The 24,336-nt window shown below is 55.9% G+C and overlaps 2 protein-coding genes and 1 long non-coding RNA gene across 5 annotated transcripts; 1 reads left to right on the top strand and 2 right to left on the bottom strand.

The window, feature by feature from the left end:
- Window positions 1-153: 153 nt before the first annotated feature.
- LOC102258293 lies at window positions 154-7,078 on the bottom strand. The gene is made up of 3 exons (XR_313339.2): window positions 5,794-7,078; window positions 3,097-3,272; window positions 154-693 (listed from the first exon to the last, which is right to left on the bottom strand). It is a non-coding gene; the product is annotated as an uncharacterized LOC102258293 (long non-coding RNA).
- Window positions 7,079-9,196: 2,118 nt separating this feature from the next.
- PRR15L (proline rich 15-like) lies at window positions 9,197-15,155 on the top strand. The gene is made up of 2 exons (XM_005861937.2): window positions 9,197-9,502; window positions 13,670-15,155. The coding sequence occupies exon 2, from the start codon at window positions 13,697-13,699 to the stop codon at window positions 13,997-13,999; it is 303 nt and encodes a 100-aa protein (XP_005861999.1). The 5' UTR covers window positions 9,197-9,502; window positions 13,670-13,696; the 3' UTR covers window positions 14,000-15,155.
- A 2,172-nt stretch (window positions 15,156-17,327) lies between these two features.
- PNPO (pyridoxamine 5'-phosphate oxidase) lies at window positions 17,328-24,258 on the bottom strand. Of its 3 annotated transcripts, XM_005861931.2 has the most exons (8): window positions 24,047-24,258; window positions 23,127-23,192; window positions 22,567-22,625; window positions 21,224-21,323; window positions 20,357-20,410; window positions 19,987-20,115; window positions 19,598-19,668; window positions 17,333-19,416 (listed from the first exon to the last, which is right to left on the bottom strand). In XM_005861931.2, exons 1-8 carry the CDS (start codon window positions 24,164-24,166, stop codon window positions 19,248-19,250), a joined length of 768 nt encoding a protein of 255 aa, XP_005861993.1. In that variant the 5' UTR covers window positions 24,167-24,258; the 3' UTR covers window positions 17,333-19,247. The 3 variants fall into 3 exon arrangements, with proteins under 3 accessions (XP_014391675.1, XP_005861993.1, XP_005861996.1); XM_014536189.1 differs by lacking the exons at window positions 23,127-23,192; window positions 24,047-24,258 and adding an exon at window positions 22,812-22,853 and having other exon boundaries at window positions 17,328-19,416; window positions 22,567-22,691; XM_005861934.2 differs by lacking the exon at window positions 23,127-23,192 and having other exon boundaries at window positions 22,567-22,691.
- Window positions 24,259-24,336: the final 78 nt, after the last annotated feature.

The following is a 24,336-nucleotide window of genomic DNA, read 5'->3' as shown; positions in this document are numbered from 1 at the left end:
GGCGGAACCGAACCCAGGGGTCCCGGGAGAGCCCCCCGTTTTCTCGGCTCCTGTTCCCCCACCTGCATCTTTCCTCCGCTTCAGCTTCCGGCCGACGACCCAGCACGCCCCGCCTACCACCAATCCAGCGCCCGGGCGGCAGCGCTTCAGTTTAGGCCCAAACCGGCCTCCTCCGCCACGTCGCCGCTTTCCTCGGAGCCAATCGGGGCGCTCGCTCCACCCCTGGCCTCAAGCCCCACCCACCCCCGGGCTCCGAATGGCTGAGCCGAGGAGGGGCGGGAGAACAGGAGCCAGCCAATGGGAGGTGCGAGGCGGGCTCAGGGCCGGGGAGGGGCGGGGCGCCAGAAAGAGCTGAAGCGGCGGCACGATCGCGGCAGGCGGCGCCCGAGAGCTGGTCGCAGCCACGTGGAACCCTCTGAGCACAGATTAATGCATCTGCAGGCAGGATCCTAGCGCCGCCTTGGCGAACCGGAGGCCTTTAGACTTGCCTTCGCCCCGTCTTGCCTCGTTTCACTGTTTCTCGTAGTTTGTAACTGTCTTCTAGCACTTGTCACACGTTGCCTTCCCATTCAGTTGATCTAATAGACGTGTGTTGAGCACCTGCTCCGTGCTCATTAGGACAGGGAAGGAGAGGAAAGAGGGCCAAGGGAGGCATCCCAAGCACAGCGCCTAAATTGAATCTTAAAGGAAGAGCTGCAGAAAGAGGGGTGATGTGTGGAGGGGTGTTTCGGGTGGAGGGGATTGTACAGACAAAGCTTTGGAGGCCACAAACTGCAAGAGGGGCGCAGGGAACTGGCAATATAATTTGTGGGGTCCAGTGCAAAATGAAAATGCAGGGCCCTGGCTCTGGCCTGTGTGACTGGGTTGGGCATCCTCCCACGCAAGGAAAGGTTGCTGGTTCGATTCCCTGTCAGGCACATGCCCAGGTTGCAGGCTCCATCCCCAGTAGGAGGCTTGCAGGAGGCAGCTGATCGATGTTAGGCTCTCACCTCTCTCTTCTCTCGTTCTCTCTCTCTCTCTCTCTCTCTCTCCCTCCCTCTCCCTCTCCCTTCCTCTCTCTCTAAAAATCAATTTTTAAAAATATATATTTTTTAAAGTGTAGGGCCCTTGCTAAAAAATAGGAAGAATTTCAAGAGGGCCCTGCATAGATCTCACACTCATGAAGCTGGTCCTACAGGCAGGACAGCCTCTGTGCAGGAAAGGCATGGATTGGCCAGAGAAGAGACTGTAAAGGTCGAATGGTCATATCATGGGGAGTCTCATTAAAGAACTTGGGCCCTGGCTGGTACGACCAGTGGTTAGAGGATCGGCCCCTCTCACCGAAGGGTTACGGGTTCAGTTCCCAGTCAGGGGCACGTCCCTGGGTTGCAGGTTCATCCCCAGCCCCTATCAGGGCGTGTGTGGGAGTCAACCAATCGATGTGTCTCCCTCACATCAATATTTCTCTCTCTCCCCCCCCCTCCCCTCCACTCGTTCTAAAAATCAATGGGAAAAATATTCTCAGGTGAGGATAAAAAAAAAAGAAGAAGAACTTGGACTTCACCCCTGCAGAGAGGAACCATTGGAGGGTTTTAAGGGTTTGAGGCAGGGAGGGACCTGTACAGATTGGCTGCAAGGAGGATGGGTTCGTGGGACATAAGAATGGGGACATGGGAGGTAAGACTGTCAGGAGATTATTACGCAGAAGTTCGGGCCTGACCTGGGAGAGAGGCATGAGGAGGAGCGGAAGGGCTGGATTTCAGAATGTTTTGGAGGAAAATAAGCAGGACCTGGCAATTGATTGGCTGTGTGTTGGGGGCGGGGGGACCGCAAAGATGACACCTAAATGGAGGAGCCACACCTGAGGCAGGGGTGAGGATGCTGAGCTGGTGGGGAGGAGGGCGTTTCAGCCTTGGACTTGTGGGCTGGTGGTGCTGGGAGACCCCTGCGGGGAGGGTGCAGGAGGCACTGGAGTCCACAGCTCTAGTGTTCAGAGGAGCCGTGGGGCTGGGGTCCAGCTCCGGAGAGCCAGGGGCTGAGCTGTGGTCCTGGTGGTCCCTGAAGCTGAGGGAGGCTATGAGATTCGGCAGGAAGTGGTAGAGCAGGGAGAGAAGGTGGGGTGAGAACAGGGCGTCTCACAGGGCTGGGGGGGCATTGGGTGCCCCCTCCTTCCAGGTTGTTGGCTCCTCCAGGAGGCTCTGCCTGCTCTTTTCTAAGCGGCCCCCACCTCCCCTGCCCCCCGCCCGGAACTTGGGGCTCAGTAAATTTTTTATTAAACTGTGTGGTGTGATACAACACTACACAGTGAGATCTTGGGCCATTTCCATAGCCTCTCTGCCAGCCACAGAGATAGCGGCCTATCTCGGGGTATTTCTGTTTATACGCTTAAATAAATAAACATTCTAGATGTATCTGACTCTTTACCGTTTACAACACGCTTTAATAAAGCTTCTCATGCTTTGTAAACTGTGTGTGTGTGTGAGCGTGTGTGTGTATGTGAGAGTGTGTGTGAGCATGTGTGAGTGTGTGTGTGTGTGAGAGTGTGTGTGTGTGTGTGTGAGTGTGTGCATGCATGTGTGTGAGTGTGAGTTTGTGTGTGTGTGTATGTGTGAGCGTGTGTGTGTGTGTGTGTGTGAGTGTGTGCATGCATATGTGTGAGTGTGAGTTTGTGTGTGTGTGTATGTGTGTGAGTGTGTGTGTGTGTGTGTGTGAGTGTGAGTGTGTGTGCATAACGTTAATCATTAGTATAGCGTGAGTTGAAAGACTTCCCTGAAAATGGCTCCTGGGCAGCACTAAGGGCCTCCTCAGGGCTCTCTTATGGGAATTTGGCTCCCATCTCAGAGTCCTGACTCAGGCTCTAGGAATTGCTGGGGCTCCCCCGTGATTAAACAAACACTTACTGGGCTGCAACTGTGTACCCCTGGCTCCCTGGGATATCCCAGGAAGCATGTCCTCCCACCCCCACCCCCAACCCCCACCCAGATGCATCTCTCCTGCTCGAATCAACAGGCGGGGCAGAGCAGGGAGGGGTGAGTCTGCAAGGCCCAGCCCTGGTGACTTGGTGGTGATAGACCACTGGCACTCACCCCACCCTCAGCTCCCGGGTGACTCATGTACCTCAGCCGCTGACCTCTGGGTGGGTGGCTGCCCAGAGAGCACGGAGTGTGGGCTTCGGACAGCATTCTGCCCTGTCCCTCCTTTCCCAAGGCCACAGAGAGCCTCAGGGCCCGTGGGCAGAGGAGCACATGGGTGGCCTGGCATCCGGGCATCAAGGGCCTTGGGGTTCCCAGCACCTGGAAAGTGGCAGAGAGAGGGGTGGGATGCTGACCGTGGGTCCCCCACTTCTCTGCTGATTTAGCAGGTGGGACGCAGTCTGGGGGAGAGAAGCCCATGGGGGGAGGTGGGGAGGACACAGGGAGCCCGTGCCACCCGCCTTGGAGGAGAGCAGATGCCCTCAGGGTGCTCCGTGTGCAGGCTGCCTTCCATCCTTTGTTGTTGTTGTTGTTGTCATGTCAACGTCATCACAGTCAGTTTGCTTATTCAGTGATAACCGTGTGCCCCAGGCCAGTGTAGATCTCAGTGTTTGACAAGCCTTATCTAATTTGATCCAACAACCTTGTAATGTGGGTACTACCATTGGCCAGACTTTAAAGGCGAGGGAGCCAACGCTTAGATACGGAACTTGCCCAAATCATACCAGTGTTGGGGCTGGGAGTCCACCCCGGGCCGGTCTGGCTCCCCCACCTGCATCCTCGTTCCCCAGCAGGTGGCTTCTCGGCAGCCCTGCCTGTCCCCTCCCCTCCCGCAGCTCAGCCACCCCGGCCCGTCTCTTCCCCCTCCTCCTCAGCCTGACTCCCACTTTCTCCCCAGTTGTTGTGCCAAACAGTCAGAACCCCCACCCACCCTGCGTCCCTGCCCCTTTCCGAAGTTCTTCCTTACCACACCCGTCCTGGGCGAGGACGCCCACTGCTTATCTTCCTGCAATATCCATAAAAAAGGAGGCTTGCCCTCGACCTTCAAGCAATCCATTTTTTAATCGGCCCTCTGTTTATTACTTTATGGTCCGTGTCTTCTGCGTGTTTGCTCACAGCCACGCTGCCTGTGTGTGTGTGTGCGTGTGTGTGTGTGTGTGTGCGTGTGTGTGTGTGCGCGTGTGTGTATGTGTGTGTGTGGTCTGCCTGCCGGGCTGGAAGCCCTGGAAACTCAGCGGTTTCAGGGGGGCCCTCACTGTTTGCAGGATGATCTCTGTGTGGTGTTTTCCAGTGTCCACCTCCCCAGCTAGTCTGAGGGCACCTGTGGGCAGGGGGACAGTCTTCTTCACCCCTGTGACCCCAGCCCCCGGCCTAACACCTGACATTGACCGTGAGGGGCCTAACGGTGGGTGTAAAGGAAGGACTAGGAGAAGGCGCGGCATGTGCACGGAGACAGTTAGTGATGAGTGGGGAGCAGGACCACTTGGTCTGGGGGCGGAGTGTGTGACCCCAGCCTGTCCCTTCTCCCTCTCTCTACAGCTCAGGACTTGTAGTCCAGCCGCCTGAACCGCTTGGAACCAGAGGGAGGAAATGGAGGTGAAGACATCAGGGCTGGTTGGCTTCCCGAGTTAAGCACAGGCCACCGACTTAACTCATCAGCTGGGTCGCGCTCTGGGGCCGCCGGCTGCACCCCAAACCCTGGCCAGCCGTGCCCTCCCACCCCTTCATCTTTGTTGGTCTTCTAGGGGAGGACACCTCACTGGGTGGCCTTGTGAGTCGGGTCTGAGGCGTCATCTCCTAAGGGTGCCCCTGCATGTCGTTATCTCACTCCCTTCAGGGCAGGTGGAGGGAGGGAAAACCAAGCCACTGCCCGGCCTCCTGTCCCATGTACGTCAATGTCGGGACCTTAACACGGAAACATAGTCCCCGCCCTCAAACAGCGTGACAGCATGATGCGTGCAGGGCTGACCCCATGACAGCACCCCCGGCGCCCAGCACTGTGCTCATGCGTCACAGGTCATGGACCGAGTCAGAGGTGTGCGCGGGAGCTCGGGGAGCAGAGAGGAGGAGCGGCCAACTCATCCTGGGGGTACAGGCACGGGGTGGGGACAGGAAACCGCCAGGGCGGCTCAGGGAGGAGAAGCCCTGGAGGTGAGTCTTGCAGGGTGGGAAGGGACTGCGGCTGAGTGGAGAGCAGAGAGGAGAGGAACCGCACGGGTGAAGCAGGAAAGAGAGACGAGGCTGCTCCAGAAGATGCTGGTCACGGGGCCTGGGGTGTTTGTGGGGAGAGGGGAAAGCTATGTGGTGGAAGAGATTGGCCAGGGGAGGCCGTGCAGAACCCTCAGGCCCACGGCGAAGGGTTGGAATTTACGCCTGCAGACCGGGGTTCCCAGCCAGTGGGCAGCAGGCCCCTGTAGCCTTGTGCCAAGGGTCCAGGAACCCATAGACGCATTTATAGGATTCCAGTCGGTGCACACGAGGACGGCAGTCAGATGGGGAGAGGGGAGCTTTTCTACACCGAGAAAGGGTCCTTTCAGAGAACAGGAAACCCACACGGCCAGCACATGTCTGACAAGATGCTCAGCTTGCCCTGGCCGGTTTGGCTAAGTGGATAGACATAGGGCGTCAGCCTGTGGACTGAAGGGGTCCCAGGTTCGATTCCAGCCAAGGGCACGTGCCCGGGTTGTGGGCTCGATCCCCAGTGGGGGGCGTGCAGGAGGCAGCCGATCAATGATTCTCTCTCATCATTGATGTTTCTATCTCTTGCTCCCTCTCCCTTCCTCTCTGAAATCAATAAAGAAATATATTTAAAAAAAAAAAAAAAAAAGATGCTCAGCTTTACCAGAAATGAGGTTTGCGGTTCGCCGGGGCTGCTGGAGCAAATGATCACAAACCGGTGCCTCGGAACATCAGAAATGTATGTTTTCAAGCTTCTGCAGGCCAGGAGTCTGAAAGCGAGGTGTCAGCGAGGGGGGTTCCGCGCAGTGGCTGGCTCCCGGGGAGACTCTGCTCCATGCCTCCGAGGGCAATGGGAACATGGCAGTGGGAATGCAGGTTGGCGCACCCGCTGAGAGGATCCATCCACCATCAGGGTTGAGTCCACACAGGCCCTGGCCAGTGCGCTCAGTGGTTAGAGCGCCGGCCCGCACACCGAAGGGTCGTGGGTTCGATTCCCGGTCAAGGTGGCAGGTTCCATCCTGCAACAAAAAGGACCACAGAAACAGGGCTCCGAGCCCCGGCTGGCCATCGAGGTCCTTGGAACTAACTCCCTTCGTGTATTTTACTTGCTGTTCTCAACAAGGACACGTTTCCCAGAACATGCACTTTGCATGCTTGTTTGTGGAATATCACCCTTGAGCCTAGTTTCAGAAAGGGGCATTGAAAGGTGAGGCATTGTCGAAAGCAATAAAGCAGGCTGCGTGAGGGCGAGCTGTTAAAGGGATATTCACAGTCTACAGCCTGATCTCAAACTCCCCTCCCAACTCTGCTCCTCCCCAAAATAGGTCCCCCAAAGGCCAGGGGTTGGGCCTGACTTCCCAGGCTGGGCTCTCCCAGGAGGGTGGGTTGGGGAGCTGGTCCGGGTGGCATGCTCCGAAGGGCAGGCCACAGGTGGGCCCTGCGGTTCTCCCTGGGGCGCCTTCTCCAGCGTGAGGCTGAGAGGACAGGACTCTGCCCCCCTGTGTCCCAGAAATCAGAGAGGCCTGGGTTTTGGGGGGCGGGGGGAGGGGGGAATGAGTGCCTTCACAGGAGCCTCTTCCTGTGAAGATGGAAATGGCTCCGGCCCTGGTTAGAGTCCCCCAGGCCAGTGCCCATCCCTCCATCCTTCCAGTCCCTTCCCAACACCTGAGCTAGGATGACTTTTTAGCCTCTTCTGGTGTCGTCTGGACTGGACATCCACGCTCAAATAGACCAGGTTTTCAGAGAAAGTGTCAGATTTAGAAAGTTGTGGGCATCTTCCTGGAACATCAGTGTACTCTTTCCACAAGGGACCTTGCAAAATAATATCTTCAATTCACACAAACCCTGGGAGACAATGTAACAAGCCTGCTGCCGCTGAAACAAGAAGTGACCCAGCTGGGTGGCTCAGCAGTGGAGCATGGACCCATGAACCAGGAGGTCACTGTTTGATTCCCTGGATTATAGACTTGTTCCCCAGTAGGGAGCGTGCAGGAGGCAGCCGATGGATGTTTATCTCTCATTGATGTTTCTCTCTCTCTCCTTCTCCCTTTCTCTCTCTGAAATCAACAAAAAACATATTTAAAGCCCTGGCCGGTTTGGCTCGATGGATAGAGCGTCAGCCTGCGAACCAAAAGGTCCCAGGTTCAATTCTGGTCAAGGGCACATGCCCGGGGTGGTGGGCTCAACCCCCAGTGGGGGGCGTGCAGGAGGCAGCCAATCAATGATTCTCTCTCATGATTGATATTTCTATCTCTCCCTCTCCCTTTCTCTCTGAAATCAATAAAAATATATTTAAAAAATATTTTTTTTAAAAAAAGAAAGAAACCAGTTTTCTCTCACACTTACCTGTCCAAGGGAGGTTGGCACAAAGGCAATGGGCCACATTAAGAATTTCTCATTAAGAATGTTTCTGCTTCTCATTCCAGTTGCACAATCAACCATCGTGCACATCATGTTAAATAGGAGCCGTTTAACAAACTTTCGGGAAAAGACGCTTCTTGGTGAGGTAGGAGGCAAACAGTTAATTTGGGTCTTGAGGGATGAACAGGAGTTTGTGTTGGGTTACACAGGGGGTGGGGGGGCCATTCCTGGCCTAGAGCACAGCCTGCGTCCCTAAGCTCACCCACCCAGGCAGCCTCTGCACCCGGAGGGGAGGCCCAGAAAGGGCCTCGTGCGCACATGCACATTCGGGGACGTTGGGAGAGAGGAGGCTGCAGGAATCCCATCCTCGGAGGACCAGGCCAGGCGGGTGCCATGTGGCCTGTCCCCCTGAGGCTTAGGGACAGCTGTTCAGGATGGAGGGGACGAATTCACAAGGTCGTGAGAAACTGAAGGAAGTAGAAGCCGAGGTGGCAACAGTGGGGCAGGTTTGAGGGTTGGTGAGGATTTAAAGTGTAGGGTGGGGGGCAAGCCAGGGGAAGGGACAATTGTGTGTCTTTTCTCTACCTAGTGCCCCCCTCGGAGCCTGGCACGTACACACTCAGCCCATGGAGGAAGGGAGCGGGCCGGTGGGCTGAGCCTCTCGGCTGGGCAGCACCGGGGACAGGCAGCTGCGGGACACTCACCGTACAGCGTACAGCGGGGAGGGAGACGTACAGCGGGGAGGGAGACAGCAAACACCAAGGGTCGCCTGAGGGGGCCACAGAGAACCTTCCCCCAGGCGCCCGCCATATGTAAGAGCAGCCCCGCCGAGGGCTGCTCACGCCCAGGCTGATTTGCAAGAGGAGCTGTGGCTGTCGACCACTGAGCCACTGAGGGGACCAGTGGGGACGTCACCCCTGTGCACACTCTGCCTTCTCGCCTTTTCCTCTCTCCCCGCCTCCTCCCTGAGAGCCGGCCCCAGGTTTTGCGCTTTGGAACACCCAGCGAGGTCCATCGAGGGGCAGCGGGCCGCTTGGGGGAAGCTGAGTGAAGTGGTACCTGGGGTGGGAGCCATCAGGGTTCTCTCCGAGAGGCTAATGAAAGTATGGCGGAAACATAACCGCCCTTTCCCGCACACACGGGCTTTCACGACCCCAGAGCCCACCCCTAAGCAAGGGAGGCGGGAGGAGATTTGCGGTTGTAGTGGGTCTGGAGGCCCCAGGGCCCCCTTCCCACTCCAGCGCTGGGAGAGCTTGAGGAGGGGCCTTTAGGGCCTGGGAGCCGCAGCCGCCCACCCAGCGCCGCCCGTGGAGCCCTGAACCTGGGGCGGAGCGGACAGCCTGGGAACCGGTCTGCCAACCAGTTTAACCAGGGACTGGTTTCGACTCTGGAGTTCAAAGGAGCTGGGTGCACCCTTGTCCTCCGCAGCCAGCGGGGAGCAGCGGCCCTTAACCCTTTCCCGGTCGCGCCCGGGGCAAGGTCCAGGCTTTGTTGTGGCCGGAAAGGGGTCTGAACCTCCTCGGGGCATGAACCGGGCAGGGGGTGACCTTGCCTACAGGCGGCCAGCAACCAGGCGCTGGAGAGGGGGGAGACGGAGCAGAGCGGCTCCCCACCTCCCCCGACCCCAGGCTTCCCTGGGGATTTCCTCCTCCTGGCCAGGCGGTCCCTGCAGGACCCTGGGTGGGTGCTGGGGCCCGGGGATTGGGTTTCTGGGGTAATGAATATTCATCAGGCCGAGCAGGCCTCTGCTTCTGTTTACTTAGCCGGGAGGGGCTGGGTTTCAGGTTCACCTTGACTCCTGCAGGCACAGTGAGCAGGTACCCCGCTCCCGCACCTGTTTCTCTGGCACCTGCCGCACAGCTGCTCCTACCCAGCTCCCCTGGCCCGGCCGTGCCTGGCGCAGCACCCTGGCGGCTCCCCCGGCTCCCCCAGGCTCCCCCAGGGGCAGCGCCGGCGCTCAGCCCCTTCTCTAGGGAGGGGCTCACCTCCAGCTGCGGTGGCCAGGATCACAGGTACAGGCCGCGGGTGGGCGGCGGGGAAACCGCGGTGCAGCCAGGGCCCTGTCTGCCTCCGTGGCTGACAAGTCCAGCTGCGAGGGAGAGCCTGGCATGCGGGCTCCCACCTTCCTGGGTGAGCAGGCAGGGTTCGGGGCTCGTCCCGTTGGCTTCTTGGAGTCACTCCAGGCCTCCAGCCTGGAACTCCTGGGGGGAGAGTTTCTCTCCAGAGCGGTTCTCTGTTAACTCTTGTGGAGCTGGAGCCCACCAGCGCCTACCCCCAGCCTGGAGGGTATTTCTGGCTGTCTGAACCTCCTCCTGTTCCTGTCTAGGGTCCCCCAGACTTATCCAGGGTGGAGAAGTCCCACGGGGCCCCCAGAAAGCTGAGGGCTGGGGCTCTGGGTTTTGTCTTACAAGGCAGACGCCCACTTGCTCCCTCCAGCCCCCTCCACCCCTCCACCTTGCCCCAGTCAATGGTTAACTTGGCTCAGCTGAGAAGGGGCTCAACCTCGCCTGGGCAAACTCAGCTGGGGCGGTGGGGCCTACCCGGGTGCCCACGTGCATGCGGGCCACGGTGTAGCTATTATAGGCAAGGGCGGTGGGCTGTCCCGGGAGGTTGGGCTCCCAAGCTGTGCAAACAGCGTAGGTGTAGTGGCCTCCTCAGGGGCAGATTTCTATCATCCCATGGATTGTAGGGCCCCAGGGCAAGGGCTCAGCCCTCCTTGGCCCATGAACAGACTGCAGACCATGCTCAAAATCCCAATTCCCTCCCCGCCCCCAGCCCTGCGACCCTCTGTGATTAGGCGTAGGCGTGTGGCTGTAGGTATCTTGTTCTTGGCTACTTTGGGTAGCTGGGAAGTTTGGATAACACTTTCTTTTTTTTTTCTTTTTTAAGCAAGTCAGACTTTACACTCTCTCGGGGTAACTCACTGTTTACCAGACAGAATCTTATAGCTAGCTGGGTTATTCTGCAAAACAAAGACCTAATTTAGCTAATCTGCAAATGCAGACTTCCACAGGTCAGGCTTGCTTAAAGGGGCACACACCTGCTTGCTTGTGCTCGCGTCCCCTAAGCAGGGGGACAGCGAGGCCTGGCAAACAGTCTGCTAGAGAGACCAGAGTTTGAGCCAGGAGACACGGGCACCGAGGTGCCATGGTGGAGGCCGCAGGGCAGGGTCCAAGGGCCATTCCTGGCTCTGGTTTTCTGACCAGTTCCTTGTGATCTGTCCCTCCCTGTAGAGCAGCAGTTCTCAACCTGTGGGTCGCAACCCCTTTGGCGGTCGAACGACCCTTTCACAGGGGTCGCCTAAGACCATCCTGCATATCAGATATTTACATTACAATTCATAACAGTAGCAACATTACTGTTATGAAGTAGCAACGAAAATAATTTTATGGTTGGGTCACAACATGAGGAACTGTATTGAAAGGGCCAGAAGATTGAGAACCACTGCTGTAGAGGCTAACTTGAAATGCCCATTAAAGCGGGTCTGTTTTAACTGGCACATAAAACAGCCACTTCCTCTAGGCTAGGCAGTCTGGTTATTGCTGTTGGTTCGGGAGCTGGATCCTCCACTCCCCACGTTCCTTGGCAGCCCTGGAGGGGCCATGGGACTTGCCCCAGACCAGGTGGCGACGCAGGCACCCACAGGCCGAGCAAGGGAGCAAGCATCCTGTCCGTCCTTCCCTGCCCTTCTCGCAGCTCCTTCCAGACACCCATCCTGGAACACCGAGATCTGAGCAAGGCTGTGCTAGGCCCGGGTGGGGCAAGCTGCCAAAGCAAACCTCCCGGGCTGTCCCCTGGGTGCCCTCGCCTCCCCTGGGTGCCCGGAAGGTATTTATCTGGCCACTCTCCCCCCTCCCTCACTTTCTAAGTGGGAGCTGCACCAGGTCTACCCTGGGGTCTCTTGCTGCATGAGCTGAGCAGAGGGACAGAGGTGGCAACGTGGAATCTGCCTTCTGGACAAAGTCCTGGAAGGAATTGGTTGGGCGCATGCTCTGGGCAGGGGGATGGGCATGTGGGGGGACGGGGGACAACAGCAAGGGAGCTGATGGAGGGGGGCACTCAACCCACTCCCAGCCTAGGCCAGCATCCTGCCTTCGTTTTTTCTGAATTTGGTGTGTTCCTCCTCTAACAGAACAGACTCCATACTCATTGTGGAAGATCTGGAAATTAGAAAAGTGGAGGGGAGAAAGCATCCCATATTCCTTCTACATAAAGAAAACCACTACTAGTCATTTGCCATATTTCTTTCTGGCCTTTTTAGAAAAGGTAGTTAATACCATCAGTAGAGAGAGAGAGAGAAACATCAATGATGAGAGAGAATGAGAGAATCATTGATCGGCTGCCTCCTGCATGCCCCACGCTGGCGATCAAGCCCGCAACCCGGGCATATGCCCTGACCGGGAGTTGAACCGTGATCTCCTGGTTCATAGGTTGAAACTCAACCACTGAGCCACGCTGGCCAGGAAAGACCATCAGTTTTTTGAAAGAGGTGACACATTTGCCTACGCCCGGGCTGACTGACCGTCTAGCTTTCTGGTGTGTGGTGGCTGCTGCCCCTCCTCCCCAGGACCTTTCACAGCCACACTCAGGAGTCCCGAGGCCAGACTACCAGCCTCTCCCGAAACAGAGGTGCTGTGACTGATCTTAATCCCTCTGGTCTACATGCCCACCTGTCAGTGATGTCCAGGCATCTCCCAAAATCTCCACTAGCTCAGACGCACCTTTGTGGTGGTCGGTAAACGGTGGGGTCTCATCCCGAGCACAAGGCTTGTCAGTGGAGAAGCCTGGACTTTAGCCCCACAGCCCATCTCTTTGGGGTTTCCTATGGAGAGTCCAACCCATGAAAACCATATGTCACATGTACCTCTTGGCCCCACCGAACCTCCTTCCAAATTTCCAGCTCCCCTTCCAACTCCTGTCCTTGTGGAAGCTGGGTGGGAAAGGGGGCCATCCCTCAACCATTATCACCATTATCGTAAGTTGTATTTTGCAAAGCAAGTCTCTCTCTGTGGGCAGGCAGCAACGTCAGAGCTGAATATGAGGGCTGGGAGGGACGGATGGGGCCACTGAGGTCCAGAGGAGTCACTTGCCAGGGGTCACGCACCTGGAACAGTCCCAGCGCTTCCCACCCCCAGCCTGAGGTTTCTCTCCCTGCTCATCACCAGTGGGAAGTCCAAATTACTCTAAACATCACACGTCCTGTTGAAATTTGAATGAATGGATTTATTAATTAATGAATTCCAAGCAAGATGCCCAGGGTGTTTCTGTCTGTCTGATACCAGTTGACCATCTGCCCAAAGGGTGTCCAAGGCCTGGATGCTGTGTGACTTGGGCAAGCTGTTCACCTTCCTGTAGCCCCAAGGGACTTGGCAGCTCGATGCCACCTGGCGATGGCCTGTGTCTTCCCCACTGTCACCTCCCCTGGGCTCAGATGGCTTTCCTGTCCATGTGTGTTTGGCTACCTCTTCCCCAGACCCTCTCTCTTCTCTCCAAATGCATTGCATCACTTACCTGAATCTTGGGGTCACTCGGCCCCACCTTTCATTCCTTTAGGCCTGGGCCATTAAAAATAGCCCGTGGTGCCTGGCTGGAGTAGTCAGGTGGTTGAGCATTGCCCTGTGCATCAAAAGTTGCCCATTCGATTCTTGGTCAGGGAGAATACCTGGGTTGTGGGTTCCATCCCTGGTTGAGACACATACGAAAGGCAACTGATTGAAGTTTCTCTCTCTCTCTCTCTCTCTCTCTCTCTCTCTCTCAGCATGTCCTCAGGTGAGGATTAAAAATAATAATAGTCCTAACGGGTTTAGCTCAATGGATAGAAGTGGATAGAGCATCAGCCCACAGACTAAAGGGTCCTGGGTCCTATTTTGGTCAAGGGCACGTACCTTGATTGCAGACTCATTCCAGGCCCTGGTCGGGGCATGTGCGGGAGGTGACCAATTGATGTGTCTCTCTCACTTCGATGTTTCTCTCTCTCTCTTCCCCTCCCTTCCCCACTCTTTCTAAAAACCAACAGAAAAATATCCTTGGATGAGGATGAACAATAACAAAAATAACTAAACAAACAATAAAATAAATAAATAATAGATCAATAAAATAGCCAGTGGTTAGGAGTCTAGAGGGGGCTGCTCCAAGGCACCCCCGCCTTCTCCCCACTGACCCCTTCCTCTCTCCTGCAGAAGCCCCCCCTCCGCTCAGGGAGCACCATGACCGAAGTTGGCTGGTGGAAGCTGACCTTCCTCCGGAAGAAGAAGTCTGCCCCCAAGGTGCTGTACGAGATCCCTGACACCTATGCCCAAGCGGAGGGCAGCGCCGAGCCCCCGGGGCCTGAGGGCGGGGATCCCAACAGTGACTTTAACACCCGCCTGGAGAAGATCGTGGACAAGAACACCAAGGGCAAGCACGTCAAGGTCTCCAACTCCGGCCGCTTCAAGGAGAAGAAGAAAGTGCGAGCCACTCTGGTGGAGAACCCCAACCTCTTTGATGACAGGGAGGGCAAAGGACAGTGAAGGGGGCCGAGGAGGGTGCTAGCCAGCAGCTCCCTGCCTGCTCCCTGCTGTCAGCTGGATCTGAGCTCGGAGCTTGCCACGCAGGCCTCTTTGGCCGCAGCGGAAGCCCTGGGGGCAGTTGATGCCTGCTGGCAGGCAATGTCTGGTTTTAGGTTTGTATTTATGTGCCCCGGCTTTCTGGGAAGTCTGGGAGATCCCAGGGTCCTCCCACCGTCCCCCACCACATATAAAGGCACTTCGGTTCCAGGATGACAAGTGCCACCCAGGGAAGCCCTCCCTGAAGCCGTGTCAGGGCGGGCAGGGAGGCGGACAAGGAATAGAGAGAGCCTGATTGACTTCACTTCCTCCCAGGGCACGGGGTCAAGGGTGAGTTTGACTTGCTGCTCCCTCTACTGTCTCTAGCCGTGACTGTTCCCTGGACCAATCCTGAGAGTGCATTTTCCAGCAGACTTGTGATGGGGGATGGTTTCCAGGAGCCAGAGGTGGGCTGAACTTGAGCTCACCTCCTAACACAAGTGGGAAACTTCCGGGAACTTTGCCCCCAGATGTGCAGGGGGAGGAGGACCCTGGCACTCCCTGGAGGTGGCCAGGTTAGGGACCCCATGGGTCCGAGTTAGGGGAGGGGGTGGGGAAGCTCTGGTAGGACCTAACCGCAGCCAGTTCTTCCCCACGGTATTTAAGATGGATCAGCCCCAGAGATGAGTCCTGGAGCCTTGAATTTTGTTTAAGGAAATAACTGTAGGTTTCTCTCTTTGTAATAAACAATGCTGCAAAAGCGGAGCATTTATTTATACGCTCGTCTTCCATTTATTGAGAGGACTGTGTTTTATGCTTGTTTCCCTTCATGGAAGTGGAACCTGGTGCTCAAATCGTTCCTCCCACATTTCACAAAGGGTCCCAGGTGGCGGAATGTAGGGACGGGGACACCAGTTTCACCCTCCGGACACGGTGCTTGTGGCACCTCAGTGGTCAGTCCCTCTGGTCAACAGAGGCCAGCAGGGGCTGCAAGAGAACCAAGCAGACCTCTGGGGACTGACCCAAAGTTGCAGTGGTTTGGTTTGGGATCAAGATTCAAATTCTGGTTCCACCTCTTAGTAGCGGTGTGATTTGGGGAACATTAAACACACACACACACACACACACACATACACACACACACACACAAAAAAAACAACCTCCTCTGAACCCTGGCCGGGTAGCTCAGTTGATTAGAGCATCGTCCCAATACGCTGCTGGTTCCATCCCGTCAGGGCACATAGAATAAATGCATAAATAAGTGGAACAACAAATCAATGTTTCTCTAAAAATCAATCAATAAATTTTTTTAAACATCCCTCCTCTGAGCCTCAGTTTTCTCTTCTATAAAAGGGCCTCTAATGATATCTATGTCACAGGGAGTGGCCAATGGTTAGCGACCCATTAGTAGTCCTGTTGTAGGTGCGCCATTGACATTGGTTTCCTCCCCCCTTTCCCTTATTAGGGAACTCACCATAGCCCACAGTTTCCATTTAAGGAAGAGGAGAGAGCGTGCTCTTTAGGCTGTTAGATATGGATCTTTCTCAAGCCCCAGGAGCTGGGAACTGGAAAACATTGGCCGTATCTCCAGAGCTCATGGTGGGAACATGGAGAGAGAGAGACCAAGGTGGCGACTAAACAATGTGGTCCAGCAGCTTCCAGGCCAGCTCCTCGCAGGCTGCTGGGCCACCCCACCCCATCCCAAGGAGTGCTGCTCAGGAAATTTATTACCAAAACAAACAGACCATACAAGGGGGCCTTTGTTAGGTGGCCTCACCCAAGGCACGGGGAGCGTGAGGATGAGTGAGGGAGAGACCGGGAGCAGGAGGACAGGAGGACTCTTCCCCTGTCCCTCCTCATGCCGGAACTTTCTAAGGTCCCCCAGTAACTCAGTCCATAAAGCCTCCCGTGGAGGAGCAGACTTTTCCCCATACTCCAGTCCTGCCCACTGTTAATACCTGACGTTTACAGAGGGTTTAAAATGGGCCAGGCCCACGCTGGCTGGGTGGCTAAGTTGATCGGAGTGTTGTCCTGTACATCAAAAAGGTTGCGGGTTCGATTCCCAATCAAGGGCATGTACCCCAGTTGTGGGTTTGATCCCAGGCCCTGGTCAGGGCGCGTGTGGGAGGCGACCAATCGATGCGTCTCTCTCACATAGATGTTTCTCTCTCTCCTCTCCCTCCCTTCCACTCTGAAAATCAATGGGAAAAAAATCCTTGGGTGAGGATCAAAAAAAAACAAAGAAACATCCTTGGATGAGGATTAAAATGGGACAGGCTCTGTGGCAAGTACTCCCCCAGGTTCCTCTTTTAATCCTCTCGTGCCCCATTGAGACAGGGCCCATTACTAACTACCCCCATTTTCCAGGTGAGGGCGGAGCTTAGAGAGCTTGAAGTCACTCACCCGAGACCATGCCCTCGCAGAGGTGGGGCTGGAACTGAAGCCAGAGCTGGGCTGCGCTGTGACCACTGAAACACACAGCCCCTTCCATTCTTGATTTGCATCTGCTTAGGGATGGGAAACTCGGGACAGAGAAAGGAACCGGTCACCTTCAGCTGAAGGAGAGGTGGGATGAGCCAGGGCTAGGCCTGGACCGTGGGATCCTGGGAGGCGAGCACCATTTGAGGGTGCTGCAGACTCTGGGACCAACGGGGGAGAGCCAACCAGCGTGGAGGCTGAGTGGACTCTGAGACCCCAGATTGTAGAGACCTCCCACTCCAGCCCATCCTGAGCTTCCCTGAGGTGAGGGTAGGGGGATGAAGCTGGGCCCTGGGCCACAGACCCTACTGGTGGCCTAACGCTGGCACCTCACTGCCACCATGACTCCTAAGTTGGCAGGGTCTGCAGACTCCTCTGCCCCATGCATATGACCATGCTCCACGGCCCCAAACTGATGACTGCAGGAATCTTCCCGGGAAACTCCACATATTCCCCTAACCTGGGCATTAGTGGATGGGGGTGAGGAGGTGGGGTGGTTACCAACGGCCAAAGGGATATCTGGCTGCCCAGGGAGTCAGCCCAGGCAGCTGCGAGTTTTTACCAGGCCAGAGGAGGAGGAACCGAAAGTGCAAATATGTGCAGGAGCCGGGAGAGGCTACGGGTTATCGACCACAGTTTCACTGGGACTCAACCCAAGGGGGGAGGGGGAGGCAGGCGGGGCAGGCTAGAATGGCCAACCTTGGGCAGCAGGCGCCCCCTGCTGGATGCCCCACCTCCCAAGAGGGGAAAATCGAGGTGGGCAGAGTTGCTTAATCCCCCAACTCCCCTCCTTCCTAGGGTGGGGGGCAAGACCAGGCCAGACCGGACATTAACATCACACACATCTGATGAGTTTTTATTAGAGATCTGGCAAAGTGATTGCCGGACGGAGAACAGAACTGCTGAGACCAGGCTCAAAGCTGGGGAGACACAGCTCCCAGAAACACAAACAGGACAAGGGAAGGGTCCCCAGCACCCTCTCCTGTAGGTTTCAGAAAGGTTGTGCTTTCCTACACTCGGGCTTGAGGGGGGATCAACAAGAGAGGCCCTTGGGGGAGCTGGTTACTCAGACGCTGAAGCACATGCCCGTACAGTGAATGAAGCCGTGTGCAGAGTGGCAGGTTCAATGCCACTGTGCAAATAGTCCGTCCTCTCACCCTGGCTGAGTCACAGCAAACATTTACCCAGCCTGGCTCCTCTCCACAGCCTGCAGGCCACTCATCCAGGCTGACCCTGGTCACCAGACTTGTGCTCCAGGAAAGCAAATACAGTTCAGCACAGGCCTCGGCCGAGGGTTCCCGGAGAATCCGATCGTGAGGGTGAGGGGCAGGAGGTTTAGAGGTTGAGGCCAGTGCACTGTCACCAGGGGTGGGTGGGGTCCTGTTAAATGCAGGCGGGAACTCAGTGGGTCTGGGGAGGGCTCCCAAGTGATGCCGATGCTGCCTGCCGTCCTGAGGCCCACACAAGGGTCTAGCCCAGGGGCTCGAAATCTTGGCTTCACAAAGTTCCCTGGGGAGCCTTTAAACTTCCCAATGCCTCAGACCCGTGAAATTATCTCTAAGGGGAGGATCTAGGCATCATCAGGATTTTTAAAGCGCCCCCCCGCCCCGTAATTCCAATGTGGATGAAAACCAGTGATGTGGAGAGGTGAGGAGTAGGGAAGGGGTTGTGAGTAGTCAGAAAGGCAGAATCTCTATAATTTAATTTCATGCCTGGAAAGTAAAATAAATAAATACTGTTTATAAAACAACATGGAAAATAAGGCTTGATTAAAATCTTCCTGGCCCGTAGGTACCAGCACATGAATCCTTTCTACAAAACTCCTGACTGGGATTGAATGCTCCCAGTAAGAGAATACTCACTACCTAATGCTCACTACCCCCTCCCCCTGGCAATCTCTCCCCATATTGAAGTGAAATCTATTTCTGTGTAATATCCACCGATGGGTCCTTTGGAGCTACAGAGAAGAAATTCAATCTTTTCCCACATTGCTGTGCTTCAGATAATGGAAGGCAGCTATCAGCAGGGTAAATGCTATAAGAGTATCTGTTAATAAACGAGTGAGTTAGGGTTCTTTTATTTGCAATCAACAGCAATTTATTCTGCGAGTTTATGTCAAAAAAAACTTCTTTTTAGAGACAGTGGGTGTGTGAGGCAGGAGGAGGAACCGCACAGCCCAGGCAGGGAAGGAGGGCGCCAGGCCTCTCAGGGAATTGCAAGAGCAGCAGCCAGAGGCCGTGGCTTCTTGGCTGCCACTAACCACGCGGCTACAGTGAGCACGTGGCTACAGTGAGCACGCTCTGGGTCTCTCCGTGTCCAATTTCCAACAGTTGACAAGTAAAACCGATGGGCGAGATTGGCTCAGGTGCTTATGCTGGGACCAATCAGCTTTGGCCAGTAGGACTCAGTCACAGTGGTAAAAAGACAGGGCTGCTGGGGACCCGCTCTGTGTCACCAGAAGAGGGATTTACAGCAGCTGCTCCCTCTAGAGGGAGCCATTCCAGTAAACTATTGTCAAAATCAAGAAAATAATGATGAGATTACTTTCCATTTGTGGTTCTCTATGCCACCATTACACTCCACTAGAGCTTACTGAGAGCCAGCCAAGTAGAGGGTACTGAAAGGATGAACTCTGAAGACCCCTACATGTAAGGAGTGCGGAGGGAAATGGTGGCCCTTAGAAGGGCCCGACTCCCAACCCCACACCCTCTCTCAGCACCTGGTCCTCGCTCCCGTGGGCACCGCAGCCCGGGAGTCAGGGAGCAAGCCTCTCGTAGAGCCAGTCTTCCTCCCCGCGGTGGGTCATGGGCCCCAAAGGGGAGTCTCCCGTCGGGAGACTCCGCCGAAAGACGATCCGGTCGTGCAGGCGGTTGGTTTGGCCTTGCCAGAATTCCACCACCTGTGGGTACAGGATGTAGCCACCCCTACGAAGAGAAGTAGCCATGTCACTCCCCACCACCACCCCCGGGCCCCCTGAAGGACGTTGTTGGGCTGTATCTCAGGGTTGACTGGGAGGAGGAGATCTGTAACCCATAGACAGGGTGGCTTCCAGCAAACACGAGGGTCCTGGTGTCCCTTTCTACACGACTATGAGGCATCACTCACCAGTATTTTGGCTTCGGCACCTCTTGTTCCTGGTACAGCTTCTCCAATTCCTCGTTTTTCTTTCTCAGATACTGTTCAGGGGAAGGAGATAGAGGAAGGGCCAGACCCGGTCAATGATTCATTTAATAACCATGTACTGAGCATGTGCCAGGTGCTGGGCACACAGGTGAGCAAGGCACAGGTGGCCTCTGTCCTCTGGGAACACAGTCCAACGGGAGGGTCCGACAGACACAGGAGGCCCATTGGGCCATTTCCCCACTCCCGTTCCCCCAGGAAGACAGCCTTTCCACTTTGCTGGAGAGAGAGGGCCCTGGCATCCCTGGGAGACAGCCTCTGGGGATGAGCCCGGGCCCTCGCCACCCGGAGGACTAAGAGGAAGCCCCACTCACCTCCCGATCAGGGATGACGGAACTCTGGTGACTGACCACAGCCCCAATCTGGCTGCTTTTGGGGCGGGAGTGGAAGTAGCACGCGGCCTCCTCCTCTGGCAGCTTCTTCACAGGGCCCTCCACACGCACCTGCTCAGGGATGGCCTTGGCTACATGGCGTTCACTCGCCCTCCCCAGGCCACAGGCCCATTCCCGTCTTCTCTTTAGCCAATGCCTCACCACTCTGGGCTCCCACCAGACCAGCTAACTATACGAGAGCTATGAGAGGCAGGATGTTTGCCCAGCCTGGGGACCTCCACTGGGTTCCTATATAAACTCAGGCCCCTCCCAACATAGCCCACCCCAGGCTGTCCTGGGAATGCTCACTCACCTGACGGTTCAGGGGCTCCCAGTAGAAGACAAGGGAAGCAAAGGGATTAGAGTCCTAGAAATGAAACAGAATCCACAGACAGCGTCAGGACATGGGGGGAAGGCAGGAAGTCTGCAGCGTGCAGGCCCACGGGAGATGCACTCAGTGTAGTATCTCATTTAAACCCTCAAAGGTAGGCCTACTGTTACAGGTAGAGACAGGCTCAGAGAGGTTAAGTAACGAGCCCGAGTTCACATAGCAAGTGGCAGGGCTGCGTCGGAAACCTTCGCCAGCTGGACTCCAAAGAGACGCTTGCCATTTCTCAAACCCACAGATTTTGTAAGTTCTCAGAAATGTATGTTTGCCTGGCAGGGACTCAGGGAGGATGACTCACGTGGATTTATGAACTGTATGCATGTGAAGTGCCAACGCTGTATTCGACACCAGAAGAGGTCATGGGGGTGTAACAGAGATACAACAGATGCAGCCTCTGCCCTGCAAAGCTTACCACTTAACAGAGGACACACACATTAATCACATAATCACACACATGCACAGTTAGAAACTGAAAAAATGGCAGGAAAGTTGCTAGTTAGAACGATAGCAAACAGCATGAGCGGCTGAACTGTGTAGTAGTTGAGGAGGCTTTTTTGAAGAGGCTAACATTGGGGCTGAGACTGAAGGGACAGGGTTACTTGGATAAACAGATGACAGAGGCAGGGGTGGTTGGAGAGCATTCATGCATGTGCGGCAAGGAGAACAGCAGTGCAAAGGCCCCCAGGCAGGGTGGCCCTTGAGCACAGACAGCAAGCGGGTTGGGGTGGGGGTGACTGATGAGGCAAGGGCTGGACTCTGCAGCCCCGAGGAGGATTTACCGTGACCCCTCACCAGCTCTTTCCCCTTTCGGCTCTCGAAGTTAGTGAAGAAGCGGAAGCCATCCTTGTCAAAGCCCTTCAGCAGCACCATGCGGGCAGAGGGCTTCCCATCTCTGGGACAGAGAGCAGAGCGCCGAGGTCAGAGCCCACTTCAGTGTTCTCACCGCTGCCCCTCCCTTGGGATGTCTGAGCATCCCTACGGCTGTGTCCCCGTATTCTGCACTGTCCGGGCACTCAGGCCACCCACCCACTCCCACCTGCCCCTGGGGATTTAGCCTGAAAGCAAACAAACACCAATATGACATTGAAGCCTTCCCCCTGCGTGCCAGAGGCGTCCTCCCCACTGTCCTGACGGCGGTCGGTGGATTCTTTCATTTCCAGGACTGTTAGGGACTGAACTATGTCCCCCTAAAAGCCTATGTTGATGCCCTTGCCCCAGTGTGAGTACTTGGAGAGAGGGCCTTAGGGAGTGAGTAAGGGTAAGTAAGGTCTTAGGGTGGGACTCAAATCCAAAACGACTGGTGTCCTTGTAAGAGGAAGAAACACCACTGATCTCTCCCTTGCTCTCTGCATGCACAAAGGAAAGGCCATGTGAGGACAAGGCAAAAAGGCAGCCATCTGCAAGCCACGAAGAGAGGCCTTACTAACCAACTGACAGCACCTCAATCTTGGACTTCTAGTTTCCAGAGCTGTGAGAAAATGCATTTCCGTTGTGTAAGCCACCCTGTCTGTGGTGGTTTCTTATGGCAGCCCTGGCAAAGTAACACGGCTCTAAGGGCAGCAACCAACAAGAATGCAACGGGCCAGTGCTTAGGGACCACAGAAGGTGTGGCTCTATCAGACCCTCTGCTCAGGGCTTTGGGGGACACCCAGGGCACAGCACAAGAGCGCTGCCTTCAAGGCCTTTCATTTGACTGAGGGGGGACAGGAGGAATTGGATTGGATAGGAGGCTAATATGAGAGATGTCTCAATGGTTGATTACCAAGTGAAGGATACAGCCAAGCATTGTCTACAAAGAGCTTCATGAAGAGGTCTCAGGAGGCATAGCTCTTAAAGAGCAGCTGGGAATAGGATAGGTGGGGGGATAAGGGAGGCAAGGGTCTATGGGGGGTTGCATCAAGGGCAGAGAGGAATGAGGCACTGCATTCCATCCCTGAAATGTCATTGAGTGAAGTGTGATCTTCGGTTTACAGGTAAGGACACGGAAGCGCAGAGGACAAGCAACTTGCCTGAGGCCCCACAGCATTTTAATAAAAGTGCCAGAACCATAAAGTTGTCATCCATCAAACTGAGAGCTCCCTCAGTATCCTACTGCATCTGTGCCCACCCACAGCAGGGCCCATGGCCATGCCCACCTGGTACAGGTAGCCAGACACATGGCGTTGGCTTCCCCGATGTCAGGACACTCAACAGCCTCTTCGAACCAGGCAGCAAACTGCTTCAGGGGGTCCAGAGAGGTCAGCTGAGCCTCCTCAAATGCCTGGGAAGGAAGGGTTTTATTTCATTTCATAAGCACACATATTGCTTAATGGGTATGTAGAACTATTCTAGGCGCTTTTCAAATATTAACTTATTTAATCCTCATCACAAAACACAGTACCCAGGAAGCAGGTTCTGTTAGCCCCATATTGGGAGGAGGGGGGGACACAGGCAGGAGGAAGGAGATTGACAGCTGGTGATGGACGATGAGTCAGGGCTTCCTGTCATGGGTGTCAAACCTATCATCTGGAAAGCCCTTTTTTAAAAAAAGACAGATTCTGGACTCTGCCCTTGTAAGTCCTCATTCAGTGGGTCTAGGGGTCAGTGGAAAACCGCATGTTTAACAACAGTTCTCTGCGTTCCTCTCGGGGGAGGAGGAAGGAAAGGAGGTTCTCCAGGGGGTAAGCGAGGGGAACGGAGGCCGACACTCAACAGCCTCTTCGAACCAGGCAGCAAACTGCTTCAGGGGGTCCAGAGAGGTCAGCTGAGCCTCCTCAAATGCCTGGGAAGGAAGGGTTTTACTTCATTTCATAAACACACATATTGCTTAATGTGTATGTAGAACTATTCTAGGCGCTTTTCAAATATTAACTTATTTAATCCTCATCACAAAACACAGAACCCAGGAAGCAGGTTCTGTTAGCCCCATATCACAGGTGGGGACACAGGCAGGAGGAAGGAGACTGACTGACAGCTGGTGATGGACGATGAGTCGGGGCTTCCTGTCATGGGTGTCAAACCTATCATCTGGAAAACCCTTTTAAAAAAAAAAAAAAAGACAGATTCTGGCCTCTGCCCTTGTCAGGGGAAAACCGCATGTTTAACAACAGTTCTCTGCGTTCCTCTCGGGGGAGGAGGAAGGAAAGGAGGTTCTCCAGGGGGTAAGCGAGGGGAACGGAGGCCGCGAGGGGCTAGAGGTCCTCCCTCCTGCCCCGGGAGTGAGTCTGCCGCCCCCACGTTTCGCTCACCAAACACCGACAGGCTGACCGTCCCTGCGCTAAGCACGTCACACACCCGAGTCCACCGCTTCCCAGGTGAGGAGCGGAGGCTGGAGGTTAGGTCAACTGCCCCGGGGGTGCACCTCGCGGATGGAGGGCGGGCTCCAGCCGCGCCTTGCCCCCAGCACAGCGGCCTCCGACCCCGTCTGCGTCCCGGCTTCCCCGGAACCTCTTCCCCAGCGGTTGTCTCTGAACCCTCTCCTCTCCTCTCCTGGGGATGGCCTCAAGCCCCTGCGTCCCACCGGGTGGCCCCAGAAACCCCGCGGGGTTCCTCCCATCCGCCCTCCCCCCCGCCTCCTCCGATGATTTGCGACGCCTTGTTCCCCGCCCCCGCGGAGACCCCGCCCGGCGACGACACCTCTCGGTCCCCGCGGTAACTCTTGCGCATCGGCCCCAGATCCATGTCGGCACCACGGTTGCACAGGCGGCTGCACAGGTGACGAAGGAGGCGGGGCCGCTCGGCCAGTCGCCCGAACATCACGTTGACGCACGCGACGGGGCCGTTGGCCACGTGACCCAGCGTCGCCCGGCGCCGGGTTCCGGCATGTTTGGAACCAGTTGCTCAGTCCCGAGTCCACCCCCGGGAAGGAAGGTTTGTCCGTCTCCCAGCCCAGATACCTTATGTCCTCGGAGCCAATGGGAGCCCAG

Source organism: Myotis brandtii, unplaced genomic scaffold (assembly GCF_000412655.1).
Source record: "Myotis brandtii unplaced genomic scaffold, ASM41265v1 scaffold157, whole genome shotgun sequence".
NCBI lineage: Eukaryota > Metazoa > Chordata > Mammalia > Chiroptera > Vespertilionidae > Myotis > Myotis brandtii.
Note: the sequence above shows the minus strand (reverse complement) of the source record. Positions and strands in the feature narration are given on the sequence as shown.